Raw genomic sequence first — 26,464 nt, forward strand, 5'->3', positions numbered from 1 at the left:
AATACATGTAACTGTTTTTCCCCTAAGAAAAACATTTTGAATTGACTCACTATAAAGCCTTCCAAATATTTTTAAAAACCTTATTTTTGTGTAGTAGGTAAGTTCAATCTTAATGTCATCATGAAACAATTAATCAGTACTTTCAAAAAGAACAGGGGTGAAGCTGTATTAAGATACTGGGATCAAAACTATTTTAGCTACCGAAGACGGCCTTAGAGGGGCAAAACAAAAGGCAATCCAGGAGTACAACGAAGCACTTGTAACATAACTACTAAATTTCTAACAACAGATATAGAAATCAGCACAGAGGACAGTGACCTGGAAGCACAAGCTATTTACTTGACCACTTTAATGTGTTTATGCTTCATAAATGGCCTTTTATTTTTTAAATAAAAAGGCTCTACAAGTGGAAGGAGAGAGCTCTTTCACCTTTTGTAAGAAGGACACAACATGCACTAAAGAGTCTGAAAAATTACATTAATGCTAAATGGGCCAAAAGATGTTTTTTAGACTTTCAACAGAAAATGCATACAGAACATTCTTGCTCAAAGGGTGAGAGTTGGCAGCGAATCGCTTAAAGAAAAACAACAGAAAAAGTGCTCCAAAATTAATGATAAGCATATTTGTATGCCATACTTCTCACATGTTCTGTTTTGGCAGGCAAAACTATTCTGGGGGGGAGGGATATCAGTTTTGCATTTCTGACTTCTGTAGAAAAAAAAGAGATGAATGGTTTTAAAATCTGATACTAGCCTGGCTTCAAATAAGAAAGTTAGTTGTACATGTATTTTTACAGTTTCTAAATGACTGAGTCAGTGTAATGCCAGATGAACTGTACAGCATATAAAATCTGGACAGTAAAGCATCTGTATTTATCTTGCATCCAGAACCAAAATGGGCAGCAACACTACAAACCTCCCTGCCAAACCTAACATGCATTACTACTTGGCTATGGTGTTTCAGGTAAGAAGAAGCAGGACCATCTCTAAATAATATTCTAACCTGCATGGTCCACTGACTGTGATATTTCACACAAAGCCATCAGCCCAGTTGCAGACTCTGACCTATTCATATTCATACTCTGCAGACACATGCTATAAGCATTGTAATCCTTCCTGATGCAGTCCAGTAACAACCACCCTCGGCACCTCAGCAAAACCGAATTGGAGGAACCAAGACTCTGAAAATCCTGTAACGTCAAGACCCCTTCCTCTCCTTTTGAAAAGGACACCTTGTTATGCAATTACTTAATAAACTTAGTAACACTCAGAGATTTTTACTCCCAAGGGAGTAACATCTGCATTGCAGCCAACATTTATCCCACCGCTTCCTCCTAAAGAAGGGATCCTTCAACGCTCTCAGTCTACCTTGAGTGGTGAAATTGAAGAGTGCAGGTTTATCTCGCCCGTTTGGTAACTTGACGTTTGGGTCCCGTAGTTCATCGAAGAAAGAGTGCGCACAGGCCTCCAGGGGAGTCAGGCGGGCCGTGGGGGTGTACTCCAGCAGGCGGCTACATAGCGCAATTGCTTCGGGGGGAGTGCGGGGCCGGAAGACCTGCGGGGACAGCAAGAAAACAAGCAAGGAGAAACATGTTGTCTGGCTAGGTCTCGTCTCTCTGTTGACCAGAAGCAAGTCAGAGCAATTAAACCTCTCATTGCCCAGCAAGCTGGAACAAACTTGCAGTTTGCGCTAATCAAAGTCCTGCAGTAAGTGTGGAAAAATCCATTCCTGGGGTTGAGAAAGGGTTAATTGCAACGCCTTGCACTAGAGTGAAGGTGCAATGCCAGCAAGAGACTTAATGAGAGCGCACTCAGAAAAACAACTTTGAGAATGAAGGGGAAACTCATTCAAAAAATCATGACAAACACACACAGGTGCTACCAGCCATGCATATGGGATGGAGTGAAGGTGGGGAAGAAGGTTCAAAATGAGCAGGATTCACTGAATGTAAAAATATAATACAGCCCCGCTATGGTTTTGGGTTGGGTTTTTTTCTGGCTAGTGAAGGAAGTCTTACTAACACGGACTTTTGCAGGCAGGCAGGTCAGACTGTTGCTATGGAGGCTGCTGTTCAGCTTTGGAGAACAACAAGGAAAGCACGGGTGGGGTGCAGGAAATGTCTAGCTCCAATTTGCAAGTTACTCCTTCTGCGACCTTATTCTGGCAAACTACTCCTGTAAGTTTATAGGGATAATTCCTGCACATTTGGTATTTATAAGGACAGCTGAAAATTTTGTCAAGAAAACCAACTATTTTAATCTAACAGATTTTCACTTGGAGTGATTACAAAAAGCAGTTCTACACTGCAGCTTTGTTTTAAGCCTCTAAGAATTGTTCTACCCACTGCTAACCACACTCTCCATAATCCTTTCTCATTCCATTGTAAGCAAAATAGGAGTAAATCATGTACATGACCTGGATGGCTGCCTCAAGCATTTGTCTCTTGCTATGTTGCAGGTAAAATGCAGTCTGGGGTAAATGGAATAGGGTGGGTGTGAGTTTTAAGTTCTGATGCCAGCATTTTTGGTAAAAATTGAGGTAATGCAAAATGCCTTTGCACCAGTGCAGGTGAACTCAAGCCACACAGCACCAAGGAGAGAAAGAAAAAGAAAAAAAGAAGGAAAAAAAAAAATCAGTGCATGACATGCTAGATAATCACAGACAAAAAACTTGCACAGGCACTCTTTTAGAAAGAAGGTTTTAAACCAGGCATATATGCTCTCTTGAATGAGAATCAAACACAAAAGCCAAGTTCTGCAGGGACTGAAATTTCCTGCCCCTGGTACCCAGCAGGGCCAGCAGCACTGGGTTTGCTGCAGTGTGTGCTGTGCTAACTTGTGTAGCAAGGAATCCTGACTAGTAGAGTCAGGGAGCCACAGACAGGAAGACTCGACTTTATTCCTACTACCAAGTTTTTGCAAAACAGACTGCTAAAGTTTTCACATGAGGCCTATAATGACAAAAAGAAAGGCTTTAGTTTAACACTACTGGCAGAGAACCTGTACTGACGACTGTGTTACTGAAAAGGCAGCAGAAGCTGCTTTGTGCCCGCTGCCTGCAGAGCTTGTGACCACAGCTCAGAGAGGATGCAATTATTACTCCCAAGTCACAGCCTGACCAGAACAAAATCCAAGACTGTCTCCAGTTAAAAAACAAAAAGCCTTCTGGCTTCCCCCCACCTCCACACGGTAAGTAGCACAAATGTGTATGTCTTGAGGTAAACCCACAGAAGTGAAGTTGTTCTGTATTTAATGAGAGGTAAAATTTAATGAGAGGCCTCCCTCATGCACCTTCACAGTAATATTTTAACAAGATTGATTTATCACAGCTTGAAATTTTAGTACTTCACTCTTAGCTGTGTTTTTCTCCTCAGCTCACATATATGGCACTATACAGATTTTAAAAAGAAAATAATTTTATTTCCTTAAGGCAAAGATGACAAGCCCTTATATTGAGAAAATTAGTAGGCAGACAGTCACAAATCTGACACATGTAAAAGGAGTACTTGCTTGTCCATTCAAACCCTTCATTTTCAAGTCCTTGAAACCCTAACATGTTTCCTAAACCCTGTTATGAACTGCTCAGCCTGCTTTTGGATCTGGAATTAGTCATTTGGGGTAGGCAGTTCCCAAAGTCTGCCCTCACTACTTCAAACCAGGAAGGGGAAAAAAAATATATATATACTAGGAGGGCTCACATAGCCTTCCCCTGCAACAAGGGGTGACTAACACATGAAGCAAGTTACAGGTCTATGCCCATCTCATCTCTATCACCTCGTGTTACATTTGCCTGGCTACTGCCTCAAGGATGCAGTTTGAACTCATTTATTCCACTTCTAGCATTTCTCTCCTTTATTTTTTCAAGGCTAGGCCTAGTAATTTGAAAAAATATTTAAGTACATACCCGTACTCCTGAGGTGAAATGTCCTGTTCCTGACGAGTCCTAAAGATGATAATGCAGTGAAATAATCCAAACAGGGGGAGTCAATCCAAAAGAGAATAGTCCAGCAAGGAAAAATATAGCCAATATTATAAGAAATCCATGGTGTGGGGGACATAGTAAATGTTTATACAATTAGAACTTTAAACATCAGTCTCCATAGCAGCAAGTCCAACTTCACCACAGTGTATGCCAAAAAATCGATTGTGCAATGGTGAGGCATAGTATAGAAACATTTCTATATGAAATTTATGTTCCAATGCCAGTGCATTTACTAAAAAAATAAAAAAAATTGAAATCAAAACTCTAACTTGAACTAAAAGGGTAATTGAAATTGCCATAATAAAGAATTTTCAGTCCTTGGTCCTGGATATAAATGTCCACAGAACCAAGTGGCCAGATTAGTTTCTCTCCAAAGATCCATCCCACTTGTAAATCTGTCCCAGACACAAAATGTAAACTTTTGAATGGGTTTGGGTTTTTCTCAGAAAAACCCAAATCCCTAGAAATTTGTAATTTGTGCTGAAGATGAAGTAAAAATCTGAGATCTACGCTTTAAATTTGGATATTTTTAATTTGTGTGCACTACAAGTACCTCAGGCCGCCGCGGATTATTCTCCATTTTGGATTGACTTCCCCCTCCACTGGGTTTTGTTTGCTGGCATTATCTCTTTAGGATTCTTCAGGAACTGGACGTACCACCTCAGGAGTGCGGGTATGGACTAAATTTCTCTCTATTGCGGGTTTATTCCCCCTCATACCCGTCGCACCCGTTACTTAAGAATTTTTTTCCTCCTCAATTTGTCCCCTCCCGCCTCCCTTTTGAATAACAGCCTAAGAAATAAAAGCAAAGCCCTCTACGGTCTTTTAGCTCTTCCCATTCAGCAAAGTTCCCCCGGGAAAGCTGCCCAATTCACCCACCGAGAACTACACGAGCAGCTGCTGCCCACGGCAATGGCTATGCCAGCACTTCCATGCCACAGGGCACCAACGCCAAGGCTGGGCTGATGCTCCGTGGTGGGAAGGAGCGGGAGGATGGACAAACAGTGGGACTTGTGAGCCGTGAAGCCCCTTGCACATATGTCTCAGCAGGAGTTTAAAGTCTCTGTAGTTCTCAGTGAGGGAATCAATTTAGTAAATAATCCGCGGATTATTTTTAGTCTGCGGACTAAAATTTAGTGCACGGACTAAAATCCGGCCCATCGGAGCAAAGTCTGTCTCGGTCTAAAATACATTTGGGTGAAAGCAAAAGAAAAAAAAAAAAAAAAAAGAAAGGAAAAAAAAAAAAGGAAAGAAAAAAGAGAGAGAAAAAAAAAAAAAAAAGGAATAAAAGCTAAGTGCACAAAGTGTTTGGGTAGACTAACATTTAGTATGCAGACTAAATATGGCCGGGCAAAAGGCACAGCAAGTCCACAAACAAAATCAAAACCAAAAATAAAACACTGACAGGAACTTTTAAAGCAATCAAATACTACCCCACCGGCGCAGCAATTCATTTTTCTAAAATGAAACAAGACCTTGTGTAAGGCTATTTGTCCACAGGAGGGACCGAAGGCTCAAGTTTTCATTTTAAAAAATGAACCTGTTTTGGAGATAAACAAATGCAAAAAAAAGGCTTTACATACAATATTCTTCAAGAAAAATTTGCACTTGAATAACTCAAAACCTCTTGTTTCTGCAAAGCAAATGAATTTCAGGCTGAGACCCAGGCTGCTGGTTTTTCTTTGGGGGTTTTTTTGGATGAGTTACAAAAATCTCTGGATGATCATGTCAAATGGAAATGCTGACTCATCCAAAGCCACAGCTTTTGATGCTTTTGTTGGTTTTTCCTTCCCCCCTTCAGATGCCAATAAATCTGTACCTCACCAAGTAGCTGAGGGACCAGTGCGAGTTGTTTCTTTGTTCAGGCTTGCTAGTGGTGCTCAAATACTGACAGACCATAAGAGCGAGTCAGCAAGGCCTGACACACTCCTCCCTCCTCTTAAGCTGAACTGCTATCAATGCAATTTTTTTTATTATTACTCCCCCTTCATTTTTCTGGAACTACCACCTTCTTCAACATTTCAGGCTTAAGTTCCCCTGGTGCACTACACAGCTCTCATCACCAAGAGACTTCAATTCAGATGAAGGCTTTGTGCACTAGCAGAGCAGTCACATTTTATCTTACTAATTGGAAATAGTTCCTACCAGTGTAGCGGACTTTACGCCTCTTCTGAATTTTATTTTTCTGCACATATGGAAAGATGAAACAAAAAGGATGGAAAGCACAGAATTCTCCTATTTCACTTCACCCACATCAGCATTCAGCTCTCAAATAAAACCACATGGGGCAAGAGCTAAGTATTGTTTTAACAGAATGGTTGCTCTGACTTTCAATTCATTGACATTCCTCAAACAAACTTTCCATGCACAACACGAGCTCCATCGTCTTGGCGTAATTAAGCCCCAAAGCCAAAGCTTCACAATGTGACACCAAGGTGCTCTTCTAGTCAGTGTGTATTAAAAGACATGATTTCATGCCATCAGCCACTGTGTGTCTTGCATGCAGATTGTGAATATTGCCTGCATGCTGTGCTACCTAAGAGAGCAGAGGCTTAGGGAAATGACACCTGTTGCTAACACATCAAGTTTGTGACACCATGGTTAAAAATTTCCTCACCAGCTTCAGACTCACATGCTTTGCCAAGAACCACCCACACCACCGATTCAAGGCTGACAGTCTGTGCACATCCTTTCGGCTTGTAAGCACATTTTTTATTGCATATGAACATTAGGTAAGAGAGAAAGCTCCTCCCTTCAACCAAAACCTTGTGCTGTTTACAAGCCAAGTCATCAATGTAGAACACAACCCTCAAATCAACTTTTAAAAAATGCTATCATACAATACAATTACTATGAAGCATCATTTTGATCACCCAAATTTAACACAATAAGGCTCATGAGAAACACAACACATTCACAAACAAAAGAAGAGGGAAGAGACACACTCAAGACAGCAATGTATGCACTGAGCTCTACCGGGCACAAAAAACCCCAAGGCTGCATCTGAAGCTCTTGTTCCAAAAGCCTGAGAATTTCAACATGGGATTTCTGAAATATGCCATTTGGCTATTTTGAAGTGTACAAAACTCATGTGATAAAAAACAGAGGTTAAAAGATGTCCACAAAAGAGGCAGTGGTGTTGGGAGATATTTTAAAATATATATAAGCCCCCGAACTTCCTTCTCTGATTAATTCCCTCTATGTTTTTTCTAAAAGCACCTCAGAAATGGTAAATGCCTGATTAGTCAAGAATTCCTGTCTGATGGCACTTAGACAGGGGAAAATGAAGTAAAGACAGAAGGGTTAAGTGGCCTACAAATGAGCCAACACAGAACTGGGAACAGGACCAGGAACCTGTCTTCAAAGCTACTTCTTGTTGAGACCACACACTTTTTACTGGGCTCCTTCCATTGAGGACCCTGTGGAGACAGAACGAGCTCGCGTTTGTTACCCAGTGCATGTGCTCTGCTTCTACCGAGCTCCAAAGGAAAGCAACAAAGCTAAGAGGAACTGAACAGCTCCCCTTCTCCTGAGAGAGAACCCCCAAAAATGTACCTCAGTGCTCTCAATCTCGCTGGACAGCTGCTATGAATAGCCTAGACAGATGTGTTGCAGTGGCATGGCTAAACAGATGGTACACTGCAGAAGACATGTTAAATTTAGCATTTGATTTCCATAGTCACTGATGGAAATCCTTTCCTAATGTTGCATTAGTGCTCACTCATCTACTGTTAAGCAGTACTTTCTTTACTGCATACGAATTGGGCAGAGGCAGGGCAATTTACCACCCAGCAAACCTGGCTTCTTTGCTCAGCCATGTAAAATAAGAGATTTACACTGTCAAAAATCATTGCTGCTGCAAAAGGAGCTGACAAATATGAACTTGCCAGAAAAACTTTTTTTTTTTTCTTTTAAGTTAGTCTCTAGAAGAGCTGTTTTCACTCTTTGTTTGTAAGTCATTACACATCAAGCAAAAACCAGAGCTGTACTCTTTAGAAAAAGGTCAAGGCACAGTTTTACAACAGGCATAAATCAAGTCCAGCTCATGCTGGAAATGGGAGTTCTGCCCTTTTGGACATGCAGGTCTGCCCTGGTCCCTTGTTCCAATATCTGCAGTCTGGTCAGAATGGTCAGTTAGGGTAAAGGAAATTGATTCAAATTCTGAGCATGTGTTGTTCAAGAGGTTTTTACCACCCTGCGAAGCCTAATGCATTTCAGGAATATGCAGGTGGGAGGTGGAGAACTGACCCGGCTCCATGATGAACTTAATACCAATTATGTAACTGCAACCAAAGAAACATCTCATCCTCACTGTATCTTTGTTCTTCTACAAAAGAGCAGACTAAAATCTCAGAAAGAAGAGTTTGCATTTTCATCTGGAATCCAAATCCAAGTCCACTTACAAGATTTCTGACAAAAGAGTTTTTGCTTTCTTTTGTCATCAGTTACAATTAGAAGTGACAAAATGAGCTGTCTGTTTATCCATTTGACTGTTTGGTATTCTTCCTTGAATCTACAGTATGAGCAGTCACTTTGGAAGCATTACAAGCAAAACAATCTGCTTAAAAACTAGACAAGAACAAGGAGAGCAGGAGTAGGACAGGATGAAGACATAAAACCAGTTCTGGAGGGTGGAAAAACATGTTTATGAGAGAGACCAGGGTCTTCATCCCAGTCCCAGAGTGTGGGAAAGACAACAAGACTGCCTGCTACTAGCACAGAATTATTCAACATTCATGATAAAGTGATTGGTATTAGAAAGACATACATACAGAACACACATGTACACAAGAGGATATCAAAACCAAAATATTAGGCAAGCATTTTATAGTATTAGCAGAAATTATTTCATAATGTAGGCAGAAATATGAATTCTGAAGTCAATATCCAAAGCTACTCTTCAGCACAACCAACAGTGGTTCTGCACAGCTTCAGCTGCAGCTAGAATTGGCCAATAGCTTTGGAGAAGTGCCAGAAGGGATGAGCTAGAGTCTGAAGTCTCATCTTAGGCACTGTTTTCTTATGCTACAACCATCTCGCTTAAAGACACAGACAAAAAAAAAATACTCTGAACAGTACAAACAATGAAAAAGCCCCTAAAACAAAACGGACATGCTTAAAATGTTGGGAGGGATCCTGCCCAAATCTCCCACAATTTTATTGTGAAGGCAAAGTAATGCAGAGGAAAGTCCCTGTGTATTTATCCACAAGAGTGCACAACAGAGGGGCAGAGATGCTCAAAACTCATCTAAACATGACAGTTTTTCTCCCTGTCTCTTCCACTGTCAGGCAAATGACTCCTGTCTTTTTCCAACTCAACACTGACTTGGAAATTATTACTCAGATGCCAGCTAAGTATAGATTTGGGGATGGTGAATAAAACCATTCTCTTGAGTACACCTGAATTTATCTCATCAAAAGTATATTTTAAAAATGCCTGCATGTTTGAAAAATCTTGCAAGTACTTTCAGAACAGGAGAAACAAAGGCAACCAAACCACAGCGCACTGAAGAGACTCATTTTCCATTTTTAAGAGCTGCCTGCAGTAGAAACTGTTTCCATGTCTATACAATGGAGACAAGGCAGAGGTTATGATTAAGTAAAGAAAACTGCCTTTGCTGTTACAACTTGTATTCTTCTGCCATCATGAAACATGGGCATAAATATTTCATTATCCTGACATTATATCTGCAAACATGTGGCAGTATCCTTGGGTGGGGAAAAGAAAAAATCCAAGAGTCATTTTCCCTACACAGAAAGGGTCTAATATACATAATTCTATTACATTTACTACAATCTTAATGAGATCCTTTACTAGCTAGATGCAAGAGGAAAGGCAGGCTGTCAAAGTTGGACATTTTATATATTTCTGGAAGTTATAACAGCACTGCCTTTTTTTTTTTTTTTTTCGTTACTGCAGGGATCTGAGACCTAAAGGTAGCATCTGAGTAATGCCAGGATAAAGGGCAGCTGTAATGGGGCCATGGTAAGTAACACCAATCTACCGCAAGCTTATAAAGAATGCCTTTAGACCTTTTCTTGGCTGTCCCACTGTCCCTGCCCCCTTCCAAAAGGGCCAAAAAATTCACAGAAAACTAAGCACCAAAGCTGAACTTCAACAGCCCTGTGATTTACAGTCTTGCACTTGATCCTGGATTTCCTCCTTGGCTTTCCAGTTGCAGAATTATATGGAATAGATGAAGCTTAGTCAGAAGAACTGAAAGAAGTATAAAGATTAGTAGCACAGATCAGACTGCACTTCTGAGAAGAAAGAAGGCTCAAGAAGTCGAGGTGGCTGAAAGACACAGAAGCAAAAATATGACCCAGTAAAAACAATAGCAGGAAATCTCAAGACAGGGTAGTAACTTTTATTTTATGATCTGACATCACTGGAAAAAATGGACTGGTTTTCCAACCCAAGATATACCTGAAGACATGACTGTGTGTTTAAAAGCCTACCTATTATTTTCTGACTGTTGTAAGTCAGCCATATTCACATCCCTGCAAAACACTGCTTCTCTTATAACATGATCCACTTGCTTCACAGACCAAGGGCAGACAGGCTGTAGGATGCACCTCCATGAATACAAAATATTCTATACAAAGTGAAAATAAAGAGAGGTTTGGATGAAAATAACATTTAAGTTACTAAACAAACAGGTATTCTGAAAAGGACCCCTCTGCGAAAGCACCAAAATGTCTTGGATTCCTCCTGTTAAGGCTGGGGTTGTAGGGATAGGTGATAAAAGGAAAAGAAGAAGGAAGCCCTGTTTCTGAAGAATGGTTTGAGAGATTCCTGGAAAGTTCAGATTCTCTTTCTTTGGCTAGCCAGGGACACGTTGAACTTCCATCATTATGTGCCTCATGCATGTAAACTGGCATAAAAACACGCATGCTTGGCCAACACAAAACTATACTGGAGACAAGAGGCCTCTGTAAGTTTTATAATGGGAGATTCCAAGTCTTAAGTTTTTTTTGTAACTCTTAAGTTACAAATTTACTTCAACCTCAAATTATCAACAAATTGAAAAATCAGTCTGAGAACAGTTTGCACTACAAACTCATACTATTGCTGCAGCATAGAAAAGTACTTTTTAGACTGTTAGTTAATACTTCTCTCATAATTTAAGAAGGAAGGCATCAATACTGTGTTAGGATAATACCAATCCATTTCTACTGAAAAGCCTAAGATTCATCTACGAAGTTAGGCTTCAAACATCTGTAAAACTTGTGCTCAAAATTCCAATTTTAGCCCAAAATGTATTGAATCTGAAAACCAATATTCCTTCATAGATTTGTCTATCTTCAGAGTTAAACAATTTCTCTGTGTCTTTAAAAAATCCAGAATATATTACATTGCACTATAGCACCAGCCACCATTCTTCTTCACAAGTAGGTAAGAACAAGTGTGAGCAGATTACACAGCATCACAGCAATACTGACTAGGAAAGCAACATATCTGTTCCTCCCAGAAATGCCTGAGAGCGCAGACCAGAATACATCCTATGCAAGTCAGCACCACAGAATTTCAGATGCAACCTACAGATACTACAGCTTCCAAAGAAAATTCTTAATTACCATCTATGCATACTTTTGCAGACCAAAGAAGTTCCCTTAAAACAAGACCTTCTTTTTGTATAGATCACTGGCCTGAAAACAACCAGTTCCAGACTGCATAGAAACATGCATTGGGCATCTCAACTGCATGAAACTCAAGCCAGGCAGGGCTCACAAACCCAACTTTGACAAATACCCATGTTCTGTTAAACAGCACAAAGCAAGGAGAATGCTCTTATGTCTAAGAGCTTACAGCAGGGAGTGACTATATTCTCAGTAGTTCTCTTTTAAACATGCTGAAAGTACTGCCTAGAAGTTATTTCACACATACAAAAAAAATCCTTCCTGTCTGCCGAGTCCTCTGGTCATAACTACTCAACAAAAATAGCCACCTTCTGCTTATTGTCATCTTCAGTAATTCTTCAGCTTAGATGGCAAAGATTTGTGCTTCTGAAGCTGCAAGTTCAAGTCCTGTTGGCAACCAGCTGTAGCAGTCTAGTTACATGCACAGTTGTAACAAAAGAACAAAACCAACCAACATTATCACTTTCACTTCTTGAGTCACTCCTGTTTTTTTTCAAAGCTAAAGCTCTGAAGAAGTTTCTGTCACTATTCAATTGTAAGATAGAGAAGCTCTGAGAAGATTGCCTATGCCCACTGACATGTTGTCAGATGTTTTATCAATACAACTGGGTAAGAAGAACCAATTCTATGTAATACTACTACTTAAATCTATCATGGCTCAACATGCTCAAATCGTTGAAAGGAAAGGATCTTGAGAAGTAATAAACTGAGAAGATAAGAAGATAAGCATCATTACCAGCATCATGCTGGGTAATCCATCTTTTAAATTTAGCATTTGTATAATAAGTACAGATCTCACAAATGAAGTCTCATGTAACCCAACTGTAATAAACTGGTTTAAATGCTATTCTACACCCAGCTGACATCAGGAAGGGCTGTGTGCAGAAGGACTTGAGAATGAGAAGCTAGACTGCAAACACAATTCTCCAAAACTAATTGTGACCTAATGGAGAGGGCAAATTTGATCTTCTGGCAAGCTTGTCTCACTTCTTAATTTCACCTGTGATCCTCTACTAAAATAAAAAACCCATTCTTTATAAATAGAAGGAAGTTTCAGTCTTTTCATGAAGCTTCCATTTGCTTTGTGTTCTAAGAGACCATCAAGTCCATACAGATGATTTATGAGACTGTTCAAGCTAAGATAAGCATTTAAACTAACTGTGCAACTCCACTCCATGTCCTACAGTACAGCTCTGCACTCCACTATATATTAATTTAACCTCCCCTAATCCAAATGCCTTCAGTGCAAGAATTCAGATGCAAACCTAATATTCAGTGCTACAAGGTTTTTGGGATTATTCTTCTGACTTTTGCCAGGATACAGTTCACAACTGAAGAGATCACTCCCAGGGACTTCTTCTGCTCTAATTTTTTCCCTCAGTAACATAAGGTATTAAAAAGCCTTATGTTAACTAACCTCCCATACTATTATACATCACTTAACCAACACACAGAAAGTAACTCTGAGATGGAAACACAAACCATGGATTAGTGGGAGAAAGGTACATAACTCATTGGAGAATCTATCACAAGAACAGTGATGTATAGTACTGCCCTGGCATGTACCTGTCAGGTATATGGCCTGCTATCAATTAGCCCCAATTAGTTTATTCAATGTTTCTACTGCCATAGAGTATTTGGTCCAAAAGAATCTGCCCTGGACATGTGCTTAGCTAGGCATGCAACCCTTCCACACACAGATATTACTTTCTTAGCAGAAGGAAACCTGAATGCTGAGATAGGATGGAAATACACGATGACTATAAGAGACAGGTCTCAAGCAGCCAGAGGAAATGTTAACTACCCAGGCTTCAACTGTTTGAGACTCAGTATTTCATTTATTCCACACCCAAGAAGCTGACTAAATGATTGTTACTCTGTTTGAAGTTGAATATTCATCGTTGCTTGATATATGGAAAACCAGTTAATTGTGCAGCAATGTATTTGTTTCATTGCTAGCAGTTTCCTCTTTGCTCATGGAGGTCATAATATTGCCTGCATGTACCACATTGGTGTCTCCCTATGAAAGCTAGAGAACAAGAAATTGTAAGAAGTAACTCCAAGAAAAAACATCTCTGCTCAACAGCACACCTACAGAAGTGCAAACAGATTATTATCTGTGAAAGAAGCATTTAAGAAAGTGACTCTCAGCCCTCATCACACTATTTAATAGTGCTACAAAAGTGCCACATACATATTGGAACACTTTCCTCATTTCTGTGTGACTTTTGTGTGTATTAGCTAATAGCATGATAGTATGTAGAATATTGCAATCTGCTACTAACACACACACTATGATCAAAAAACAAAACAAAACGAAACACAACCCACCTATAAGCAAGCCCCAGAACAACAGATATTACAATGTACTGCTTCAATATCTACTTCTCCTCAGCTACATCAAAAGTCTGCAGGTCCCCAGCTTAGTTAAAGGCACCCAGTTTAGATGAAAGCCACCAAATCACTGAACAAACTGAACAACTTGAATTTTTACTTTCAGCCTGCATCTTTATTATTCAGATCATACAGACTCACCTTAGTCCATGGATGTGCCTTAATCTGAGGAAATTTGAATTCAGTATAGTTTGGATTCATTTCTCTAATTTGCTCCCTTGTAGGCGTTCCCAGAACCTATACAGGAGAAAGAAAAAGGCAAATTGTTTAGATATGCTTCATATGGAATTAGGACTGAAGTATAACCTAGCAGACATTGAGACAACTGAAGCCCATCTATGTAACTAGTAAGTTAATGTAACGTTGAGAGCAAAACAAAACTTTTGCACCCAGGAGAGGGAAGTCCTCTCTCTGAGCATCCTTCTCCAGTCTTTGACCACTGTCCAGAGTAAAAAATTGTGCTGAACTCTTTGCTGCTGCCACTTGCCCAGCCAGTGGGCAACCCTAAGAAGAGCCTGGTTGTTTCTTCATTCCCTCACATCACAAGGCTTTTACACACACTGATGAGATCCCCCCACCCCTGGCTAAGCCTTCTCTGCTTTAGGCTGAACAGTGCCAGCTCTTGCAATCTCTCCTCATACAACAGATGCTCCAGCACCTTAATCACCTTTGTGGCCCTTGCTCCAACATCAGTGGTCTCGTGGGCAATTCAGTTCATGCTCCAAGCCTAGTGCCAAAAATTTAATTATCTTATAGAGTTTTTCACAAAATTAAAGCACCTCTCTCAAACTTAGTGATATTTTGGTGAGATAGAGAGCTCATGTTCATTAGGTTTATATAAAACAGTACTACCAAACACATTCAGGGATTGCAGTTCACTGCATATGGTTGATTAAGGATCAGACAAGTAGCACAGACTGCATTTTACAAGTCACAAACAGCAGTCCTCTGACAAGCTTAAAAGATCAGCCAGTTACTGCTAAGCATCTCCTGCTCTCCCTGCAAACAAAACCATGTGGGTTTGGGCAGTGCTTCCTCATCTCAGTATTTCCACATGGAGGATAGACTTAGTTTAAATCAAACTTGGAAGTATCTAAAAGGCATACCAACTGTGGTTTACCTTCACCAAGCTGTATTTCTCATTCCCAGAATCTGCACAATGTCATTTATAGATGCAAATTAGTTGTATGAGAAATAACAAACAATTGCACATCTCTTTGTAGGGCTGGGTACATTTTGAAAGGATTTCAGAAATCCCTTGAGGGAATATGCCTGATAATATGGCATTAGTGCTTTCTTTTCAGTTAGCACCAAGTGTGAAAGAGTCATTGTCTTCTAGCTATATATAAAAATTGCAAAGTATCTGCAAGAAATTCCATTGTTTTCTGCTTGCCAATTGTGGGCACCTCTTTGCTCTGCCCAGAGAAGGGGAGATGGCAGAAGGCAGGAGTCACTCCTCTATGCTGGGCTCAGGCTCATCTATAGGAAACCTGTAGTGGCACTATTTTGGCCCCATGACAAACCCCTCCACACAGCTTAGCGTAATGTTATCACCTCATCTCCTCAGACTGCACTGTCACCACCAGGCAACAAATGATCACACGATGCTGGCACTCTACCTTGCTGCTTGATAAAGAAATATCTGGTTACAAATTTTGGTATCTGTATACATTTTCATTCTGTTAGAAGAATGGGAATTACAAAAATGCACTCCAGAAAGTCAGGTAAGGAGGTAAAAGAGCAAGGTAACTGCTGTTTGAGCAATTTGTGGAACAGAGAAACTATCATCAGGTGTTATGAACAAAACCTGGTATCTCTTTGCTATTTAAAATAAGAATTGCACAACACAAAAATATCCTATCCACAAAGCAACCTTTTAAATAAAGAGCAGCAGCAGAGGAAAAACTCCACAACTTGTTCAGACAGTTGCTCCTTGGATATCAAATTTGACCAACAAATTGTATAAAATGAACAATAATGTTTTGTAGATCATATCACTCATGAGGATTTAAAACCCACCTAATTCTAAAAGCCAAGGGTTAGACAGAAATGTCAGAAGATTTTTTTGGGGCGTGTCTGAAAACACTGGTTTTGCTTAGCAGTTAAAAAAGGAGAATGTCTGCAGATTCCATATATTTTGCTCAAGTTTAAAAGAAAAAAAGAATTGAAAGGAAAATGTGCCCTTTCCCTGCTGGTTTTCTGTCTGGCACACACTAGCTGCCAGCCCTGCCAAGATGGTGCTGCTCTGAAAGCTTTGATGACTATCACTCTCAAACCTTTCCAGTTCTAAAAGATCAGGGGATTTCACTCAACTAAATATTATTTTCATCCCAATTCAGGATAAAAGTAATTTTTAAAACCTTAGAAATTTTTTTGATTACTTAAATTAACTTTCTGAAAAATGACAGGCATCTTCTATTGCTCTCTCATGTTTTCTAAAAGCTAGGTTTTCAGGCCTCCCTAGCATAAATAATACTTTTTTTAAAGCATGTTTACCTTCTTTACCCTTTTTCTCCTCAAAAAGTTCATTCAACAGCTTTTCTAAGAAGCAGCAAATAGATTTATTTTAAATTTAGCCCGAGTATATCAAACTTGCTTGGTTGCCAAGGCTGCTCAGAACAGGAGCCTACACAGTGCAAGTATATTTAAAAACCACCTATAGCATCAGGTAACTCAGATTAGATAAGCAAGGGCAATTTCATGGAAGAACCCATAGACAATGTCTATTCATACATTTCACTAAAAGCACAGCTGTAACTCCAGATGATGGGAGAGGGCAACTCCTAAGCTCAAGCACAGGCATCTAAGCAACAGCACTTCAGTTTCACGAATGCTTAGAAAAGAAGGTACTGAAGAGGGATCATGGTAGCTGAAAGAAGGGATTGTCTGACCTTTGAGCTACATAGCAGCCTTTGACACATAAAATAACTGTACAAAAGGAAAAGTGTCTACTAGCAGCTACACAGTGTATTTATATTTACTCTGTTCTCTCGAGACTGTAAAACCAGATTGTGCTTCCAATTTGTACTGAAAGCGGATTAAAGGAAAAAAAAAAAAAAACACCCAACCACAAAACAACATGCCCCAAAATCCAACCAAAAACTGAAAAGAGAATAAGTTTGGAAGGAAGAATAGAAGTTTTGAAGACTGTGTCAAATTCAAGTTACAAATTAGAACAGTGGGATGAATAAAGTGATAAACTGCACCAGTATTTGACATATCTTGAAGAGGTCCTATAGTGGATCTCTCCTCACCCCGCAACATACCAATTCTGTTTGCTACATGATCTGAAATTGTACCTTAATGATTTACACCGAATTTTCAGTATATTAGGAATACTTTCAAGTAACCTTGGTAACAGCAGTCACTTAAGCTGCTGCAAAAATTGGACAAAATTTTTCTTTTGAGAAAGAAGCATGAATTACTGTGCTCATTTTTGGCAGAATTACTCCATGAAACAGCTGGTTAGCATTCAGATTGAATTTCATGTGTTTTAATTTGTGCCCATTCTTCTTGTCCTGTCATGAGATGCCAAAGAAAAGAGGCTGGCTCTCTCTTTGAACCTTCCCTTCACATACCCTATACACTGGTAAGATCCCCACTGATCTTGCTAAAGTCAGAGAGCTTTTAAGAAATACAGGGTCCAATACTGAATTATTCAGGTCAATGCAGATTGGTACATACTATTCTAATTCCTGGGGAATCTTATCGAAAGTGATTTTATCACGGGAAAAGTTGAATTTTTTTTTCTATTTAACACTTGAAAAACAAAAAGAGAACCAACATAAGTACTGTAATAATAGAAATGCAGTTGTCTGATGGAATCAACTATAACTAGAATGAAGACTCAACTTTCAAATGAATGAAGGGGAGGTCAATGTGAGAATATAAAGCATCTTCCTTTTAGTCAAGATGCCAGGTCAACTAGTTTTGCTCTTCATTACCAATTGTCATTATCATCATCTCTTAAATAAAAATAAAGAAGCATTATCTACTAAGAGTAACTAAAGAATATACTTGCTGAGAAGTGGACACTGCTCTGATTCTCCTACAACAAAAATTGAACACAACAGGTTTCACGCTATATTCCGTCAAGTTTTTCCCTTCCCATTAGTCTGTAATGGACGAAGCTCCCTGAAACATTTTTATTCCACAAAAGGATTCGTGAAGGTAGGGTAATGGTATTTATTTCCTGCAGTTAAAGAAAAGCTACAATAAAGAAAGGCTCACAACAATGTCATCCTTACCCAACAAGAAGCAGGGATTTATGAACCTGGAATAAGCCCTGAACTTGAATAAGGATTTTCAGTTTATGTTCTTACAATCAACTTTTTTAGGAGGAAAAGATGGATTATTCAGCTCCAAAAGACACTTCAGTTACACCTCAGTACCAAGACAGCTGCTGCCCACACCTGCTTCACTATGCAAAACTGCACTGAGTCATGTATGACCAAACCCACACTGTTGCAACAGCAGAGGAAAAGGAAACTGCAAGAGTTTCAACAAATCTCAGTGGAATAAAGGCCCTTTATGACAACCATTATTACTGCTGAACATTTGCCAAAATGTAAGCAGTTAGAAGCATAGGGACCAAGGTAAGAACCAAGCGTTTAGAAGCTCCAGCTGGTAGTAACTGAACTAGAGAGGGGAGAACGTGATAATTTAAATCAGAAACCTCTAGAAAGCCATGGTTGCAGTGGTATAGTGGTCTTCCCTGGGAAAACTGTGCACGTTTATGAGGAAATGTATTCCTAAAAGTCTGATGCTTATGGCTTACCAGATGGCATAATTAAAACTTCTGCAAACATGACTGCACCTCTTCAGAAAGTTGTGAGAGGTGTGCCAATAGTTATTTAAAAAACTCAGTGTAACATCTCAAACAGTTAACACAGCTTGAGACAATACTTCAAGAGGTCTGTGGTAGAAAGTAAAATAAACTTACCCACTTTATATACACTTCCTTTCAAAAACACTTTCTTGCCAAACAATAAAAGCCAACTAAATATAGATATTTTTTCTATTCATAACACAAAAGGAGCTATACATCAGGAATAGGAAGAAACCCATTGTCACTGCTGACATGAATATAATTGCCCATCAATTTTTATACTGCCTGCAAGCACTGGAAGTGATGAATTAAGTGAGGCACAGGAACAGCCAAGTTGTGATGTGGCGGGGGGGACAGCAGGGAAAAAAATGCCAGGAGACTTCCCTTAGGGTTGAGGACAGAACCCATGCAAAAGCCCATGTCAGAGGCAGGCAGGTCGTCAGCAAAGGACCACATTCAATACAATGAAACACTCTGTGGCTTACTCTCCTGGAAGACAAGTCTCCTCTCTGCCCATTAACTACTCTGACTGGATTTATTTTATTTCAAAAACTGAGCCCAAAATAGTACCTTGGCATTTGAGCATGAGCCATATATTATAATTGCAATCTATACTTAGCATTAGGTGCAGTAAAACTGTCAAGAGCCCAAAAAGTTACACATGAATAGGATTCCTGATACTGTTGAACTTGTTTTTTCATACATTTTTTCCCCCCTAGCTCCCCCTTACTCAGGGAAGTATGAGAAGATGATTTTATTATTCCTCTTAAATTACCATGAAATGCCAGTTTTGGTGCAAGGAATAATCACAGTGCAGTAGCAACCAAAAAACTCAAAGCAAACACCACCTCCACCCTGTAACCCCCACTTCTTTCCTGCAGTTTTCACAAGTTGGTTGATTCATCTCACACTCTAAATAGCAGCACATGGAAAAAATATTTCCGGTAAAGAAAACACCAGGCAGATTGGCTGATGCTGTCCTCCCCATGTCCCAGGGCTGCTCAGATAATTCATTATTCCTGCTTCGTTCTTTGACAGATTTTTTTTTTTCTGCTTTTGAGAGGAGTAGGGGGAAGGTACTAAACAAACTTTGAGAAGATAATTATCTTAGAAACAAACCCATTACCCTTCTGAGATTCACTTCCTGCAAGAGTAATAAAGAGTAACTACTGTCTGCAAGAACTGTGCTTGAAGACATTTTAAGTTTGGAAAGCATATACCAGCCAGCCAGCTTTACCTTGATGTTTCTGGGATGCTGTAGAGCTTGTGAGGCCAGGGATGCCAACAAACTCCCAAGCTTTCACAGGGAGCACAGCAGTCCTGCAGCCACCACTGCTGCACTGCAAGCTGTGTATAGGAGACTGGAGATTTACAAAGGAGTCTGTCCTGATTGTATCTCAAAGAAAAATCACTCTCGTGGTCTAAATGCTCCTTCTTTCAAACTGTATTCATCAGGGTCCTACTTGCACAGTGGATTTTAAATAATGAAGTGGCAACTGCAACCCTCCTGGACTGCTGGAAGAATCCATCAGGTACACGGCTGCATGACTGCTCTGAGGCATGGTGTTTACTTGTACATAATTTCTTTATGGGATCACTGATGAAATCCACACTACCACCACTGTGACTGTTTCAGAAATTGAGCACATTTCTGAAGGAGATGTCACTTGAAAGCCAGTAGGGGCATGAATTTTAACGAGTATATTGGGTTACCCACTTGAGATATTCCCAGCAATGGGGCAACCTAACATTTGGATTAGCAAGCAAAAGCTAAAAATAAAGAGAGTCACCATTCAATATCAAAATTTGGAAAAAGCACAGCACATTATTTCTCTCCTGTAACAGCTTAAGTATTCAAGAAGAGTGGGTTAAACTATTTCTTCAGATGAAGCTCCAAGACAGTATTCCCCTGTATCAAATATAATTTTGTCAGGAGTAAGTGGTCAAAGTGCTCTCTTTCCTAGTCAGACTGAGAACATGAGGAAAGACCATACTTAAAGAAATAGGAACAAGAGGAAAAAAATTAAAAAAGGACTGTCTTTTGATGCAATTGAACATGATGCTGTGTTTCTAGAGTGGCACAGTTTTTCAGAGCTGTTTGCAAATACGCAGTAGGTCTGGAAAAACTCACGTGCAACTGTGCGGAGAAGATCTTGCAAGACTGCTTGAAATGAAACTACATGAAGCCTGTTGAAAGTGTCTCAAAGTCTGTCAAAAGCCAAAAATGCTTGTGATGCAGCAAGGGACTGAGGATGTTGAGCATATGGCCTGCAGGAAGGGTGAGCTCTGACAACTGATATATCACCAGGAACACAGCTAAACAGGGGATGTCATCAAGAACTGCATGAGAAAGGAGAACTAATTTAATGTGATGGTATTTTGAAATCATTATCCAGTCTAATGCAAAAAACTTCACAGCCAGGTGTAGCATTCACTTGCTGTGTTGTGAAATAAACTCTGAATAATCATTGCTAAGTAAGCAACTGAAGAGAAAACTGAAAAGTTTATCTTGGTTCAAAAAAAAAAAATGCCTCAAGTGTAACTGTGATTCAATCATCTTGAATTGATAAGAACCAGCAGTAAAGCTTCTAAGCTGACCTCTTCCTCCAGTGGAATCAATCAAACAGAAAGGATGCAAGTCTGACTTATTTCCAAATGTGTGGGTAAGTATTTTCTTACTATAGCCCATTTTTGGGAGTTTAAAATACACTGTCTTCCCTGCCCCTAAGTTTCAGACACACAGTTACAATGAAGCTATCTGAAAAGCAGGACCCCAGATAGTCAAACAGCAGCTCCCAGGTCCCAACCTGCAAGCTTCTACCAAGCTCACTGCTATTCTACAACCATCAGATCCCACAGCTCTGCTCCTCCCACAGTCAGCTAGCATTAAAATAAGTCTGTGTTACAATGAAAGCTTGAAATACTAATTTTCTATGGCAAATGGAAGAGGTGGATGCCATCTGTCAAATTTTTTTTAATGAATCCTACCCTAAAGGAAACTTTATACAACATCACGTTTTACACATTGTGCCAGGATTTTAACATTTCTGCTAAGTTTTATACTGCAGAATCCTCAACCATACTGAGGCTACAAAACTTAAACTCACTCAAGCGGTTGCTTCTTTTATGACATCCTTTCAAATTTAAGTTGAATTTAAGCATCATTCTGGAAGTGTGTAAGAGCAGAATATTTAATCTCTTCTTTGCAGAGTTAAACAAATCTGCTTAATTCGATTATTAGTCTTTTTTAAAGGATACACAGGAGATGAGACAGATTTCTCCCAACAGTGGGCAGAATGGAAAAAAAATTGACCTCACTTTCTACTTCTTCCCTATTTTCAAAGGATGAGGAAAAATTTGAGGTAAACATACTTTTTCCCTCTACTCCCACCATGAGAAATAATTGTAATTGGATACAGCGTTACGAGGGAAGCACCTTGTTATCCTGTTCCTAGACAGTTTTTCATGGCTGTTGATCTTGAACACAATATTCAATTATAACTTTTCTCTGTATTCCCACCTTCACCTTCTGCTAGGGCTTTTCTGAATACTTTTTACAAAACTTCACAACAGAAGATTAGGGAGACAAGGACACTGAAAAGCAACCTATTTCTCCAGTTTGTACTCAGCTTCTCTTCCAGCCTTGCCTTCAGAATATATGCTGCACCAGTAACAAGTACTGTCAGAAGAACACAGTACCCACCCATTTAGGCTCACATTTTACATTACACTTTCTTCAAGTTTCAGTGATCATCCTTTTTTGTGATTACTGCTGTAAGATTTACAGTATTTTTTCCCCAGACTTTCTTAAAACATACTGCCTCAGTACATTTTATTTCACTTCACTTCTGTGTGTGAAATAAAATACATAGGTGACAGAAGATGAAAAAACCCCAGCACAACACAAATGTGGAATGACCATTAAATATCCCCTTTTCTATATTTAAAGAAATTAGTCAGAAGTCTATTTCTGTGAGGGTGAGTATCATGTCAACCTGTAATTTGCTGAAATACAATCACACTGGGTACTCCTTCAGTTGCCTTGAGAAATAGCATCAGTTTGCCAGTACTATATATCGTCACTACCATGAGTTAGTCAAGAAAAGTTACCACCACAGATGGTACAAAGGCTATCAGCAATTTAACTGAACTACTCCTCTGCTTCAATACAACTGAAGTGTAAAAAGGTAAGTGCCACAATTGAAGAACATATGTGCTGTGAAATTACTGTGCTTATGGATGTTTTCTTCAGTAGTGCAGAACTGATGTTAACAGCTTCTTAGCAAACTTTCAACCAAACCACAAATTTCTGCTTGTCAAGTATGTCAATAATAAGAGACCATCTATCTCCTCATTACTTTCTCATTGTGAAATCAAAGCAATGGTAGGGCAGAGCACTATGGTTTCGCCAAAAAGGTCTCTCTACACTCAGATTCCTGATCAAGCCGTGGACAATCACCATGATATAAAGTTTATTTACAAAAATTCAGGTGGAGGTTGGGCTCTTCTTGTGGACAACAAGTGAAAAGACCAGAGGACACAGTTTTAAGCTGCACCAGGAAAAGTTTAGACTGGACATTAGAAGGCATTTCTTCACAGAAAGGGTGATTAGATATTGGAATGGACTGCCCAGGGAGGTAGTGAAGTCACTGTCCCTGGAGGGATTTAAGGAAAGACTGGATGTGTCTTCTAGCGCCATGGTCTAGTTGACATGGCAGTGTTGGGTCATTGGTTGAACTTGGTCTTTTTCAATCTTGCTGATTCTTTCATTAGCTTTAGTTTTTTCAGGATTTTAGACATTCATTAAAAAACAAGCCAGGACTTTTCAGAAATGTCCAACAGCAAACATCACACGTTATTGCAAAATCTTGAGGAGGTCTGGTCATCTGACATGGACCCCTTCACATGTCACAAAAACAGTGTAGCAAAAAGCAGCACACCACTCCAAGACACTTCTCAAAAGTTAACAATATTGTCACTTGTACCATCATCAGCCCTACATATGAAAGCAACTCTAGTTTTTCTCTAGTGTTTCCTAAGCAAACTGACCCAACTTGGATAAACTGAGTGTGAAATACACTGGGCAGAAATGCAGTAAGAAGACATCAAGAAAATTACAGAAGTATGTGCAAGACATGGAGTCTCCAGAAGAAAGCTGATGACTGGACAATGTTCAGCAGGACAGACAGAAACTCACTGTAACAGAAGCCAGGTTTACGTGGTCAAAACCTGGAAGAGATGGGGTGACAGTCTAGAACTGTCACAGCACACCACTGAGAGCCCATGTCCTTCAGGCAGGAGAATGACCAGTCAGTGTTGGTTCACTCTCTGAGGACAGGGACAAAGACAGTGGTAGCTCTCCTAATCAATGACACAGACAAGTAGGAAATTCTCCTTTTTCACTAACAAGTTTGGGTTTTGCATGCCACACAAATACTTATGCATCAAGGAAGTGGCAAAATCAAGGAGGAAATTCTCTTAATACAGTCCCCTCACGGTGATGAAATCAATAAAGCTGAACAGTATGTGTACACATCTTACCCTCTGCAATAATGCCATCTAATTATGTGCATAGTATAGATTCAGACGAAATTTATACTTCTCTCTCTGGAAATCTTGTTTCCTTCACTGCAGAAGTTGAAAAAGATAGAGTAGACCAGGGTGCTGGGAAGTCAGACACCAATCTATGAACTATTCTTCTTCCATGCCTCCAATTTGAGAACCATAGAATATTCACAGCTTTCCAAATGAAATCAGTCAGGATGTGCTTGGACATAAGTGGTATATAAGTGTTACATATTTTAACACATTAGTCATCTACCTTGAAAAACAAGACTCTTCAGGTGGAAGGTACCTTTGCTCTACATGTCCTGATTCTCTATCTGCAAAAACAAGTGCCCTTTCTCACCTTTAATTTTAAAAGAGCTAGGAGGAAGGAAGAAGAGAAAGCAACTAAATATGTGAAGAATGTGGCATAAGGAATTTAACAACACTGTTTCCAAAGCCAAATACTAATTGTCTGCAACAAAGGAAAAAGAGACAGATTCCTAAAGAATGAAAATCATACATTAATAAATACTGGAAGCACACTGGAAGTGCAGTCCTTTATGAGGGAAAAAGCCCCAATATATCATTATGCATAACTGCAAGAAGAGAAAGTAAAGATCATCAGGTTCTCAAAATAGCATGAGAAGTGTTTTCAAACACTGTTTACATACAAAACCCTGTACAATCGTGTCAGAATATATGTATGTTCACCACTTTATAACAGTGCATGTTTTCATACTGATTCCCAAGGAATAATGCAGTCAAAACAACAATTAACATTCCATACCTTGATTATTTCCACCAACTGATCCACACCACTGTCACCTGGAAAGATCGGTTGTCCTAGTAACAGTTCAGCCAATACACAGCCTGCTGACCACACATCTAAAAAGGGAAAGGTGGAGGACAGGGAAAGGTATCAGTAAAATATACATATTAAGCCACTAATAAAAAACCCAGCCATTTTAAGCTACTTACTTTATTCTTTGCCATATTTGATAATGTGTGCAACACAGCTAAAAATAAGAAACATTCCTATCCTAATGTTACCAGGTGCTTGGTATAAAACAACAGTGTGCAGACAGTGTTAGAAGTCAAACTGTGAGATAATGAGAACTGGAAAATCATGTTAAATGCTGTAATATATTGACATTAAACTTACACATGCAGGGAGAAGACCATAAAATGCTTGCCATTTGTAAATTGAGAATTTCTCCAAACCCTGTGTTGGTTTAAATCGCACTGATCATGAACTATGCACAGGTATCATCCAACACAATGGCTGATGTTTTTACTATTTCCAAGTGTTGAACAGACTCAGTTTTTCACACATATATTGAAGGCACACATGCACTGACAGATGAACCAGTACTGCAAGTATTACTGGTATCCTGAAGTACATGATGATTAAGGGATCTGGGAGGCAGCCTCTCTAACCAGTCACTTAAAGATCTAATCTTTATCCCAATTCCATTTGCCAACTTGGATGAGTAACAGAATTGCAAGTCATAGATCACATGTCAACAGCATCTGTAGAAGAAGCCTTTAACTAATTTTTGTATGTATACCAAAAGCCTCAAGTAGTCCTTAGGAGCTATTCCTCTCACATAAGGGAATTTTTCACAATCTATTACAGGTATATCTTCTTGAATGATTAGGCAATTCAGTATTACAGAAGCAGCTTAGCAATGTATTTAAGTGTACTACAGAATATAGCATTTGATTTTTGGAACGTAATTAACTAAAAAGAAAAATCTAACAAAGCAAATGCAATAAACACAGTTTAACAGTGTTTGTGAGAATCTAATGTAATTGCACAGAAAATAAATGGGATTTTAAGCTGCTCAATACAGTAGAAGTATTGTACTTGGATGAAGAAAACTGCTTCTACCCCAAAACAGATTGATTATAAGGTTTTCTAGAAAGTAATCAATTGTTGATGAATACCTGAAACTTTACACTAAAATCCAATCTCAAACAATCAGCAACAGAAGATCTGTAAAGCCTATAATATAAAGAAACACCCCAAAAGGTAAAACCAGTCCCCTTCCACCCATATTTCTTTCATCTCTC

General features: G+C 39.4%; 1 protein-coding gene across 2 annotated transcripts in view; it reads right to left on the reverse strand.

The window, feature by feature from the left end:
• GSK3B (glycogen synthase kinase 3 beta) overlaps positions 1–26,464 on the reverse strand; it is a 142,954-nt gene that overhangs the window by 11,544 nt on the left and 104,946 nt on the right. Inside the window, exons 7-10 of one of the 2 annotated variants that reach the window (XM_053936528.1) lie at positions 25,179–25,276; positions 14,158–14,253; positions 3,904–3,942; positions 1,368–1,554 (exon numbers count right to left, since the gene is read on the reverse strand). In XM_053936528.1, coding sequence (XP_053792503.1) covers positions 1,368–1,554; positions 3,904–3,942; positions 14,158–14,253; positions 25,179–25,276 — 420 coding nt within the window. The remainder of the gene's footprint in view (positions 1–1,367; positions 1,555–3,903; positions 3,943–14,157; positions 14,254–25,178; positions 25,277–26,464) is intronic. The other variant, XM_053936529.1, reaches the window with a different exon arrangement.

The sequence above is a fragment of the Vidua chalybeata genome, chromosome 2, assembly GCF_026979565.1.
Source record: "Vidua chalybeata isolate OUT-0048 chromosome 2, bVidCha1 merged haplotype, whole genome shotgun sequence".
Taxonomy (NCBI): Eukaryota; Metazoa; Chordata; class Aves; order Passeriformes; family Viduidae; genus Vidua; species Vidua chalybeata.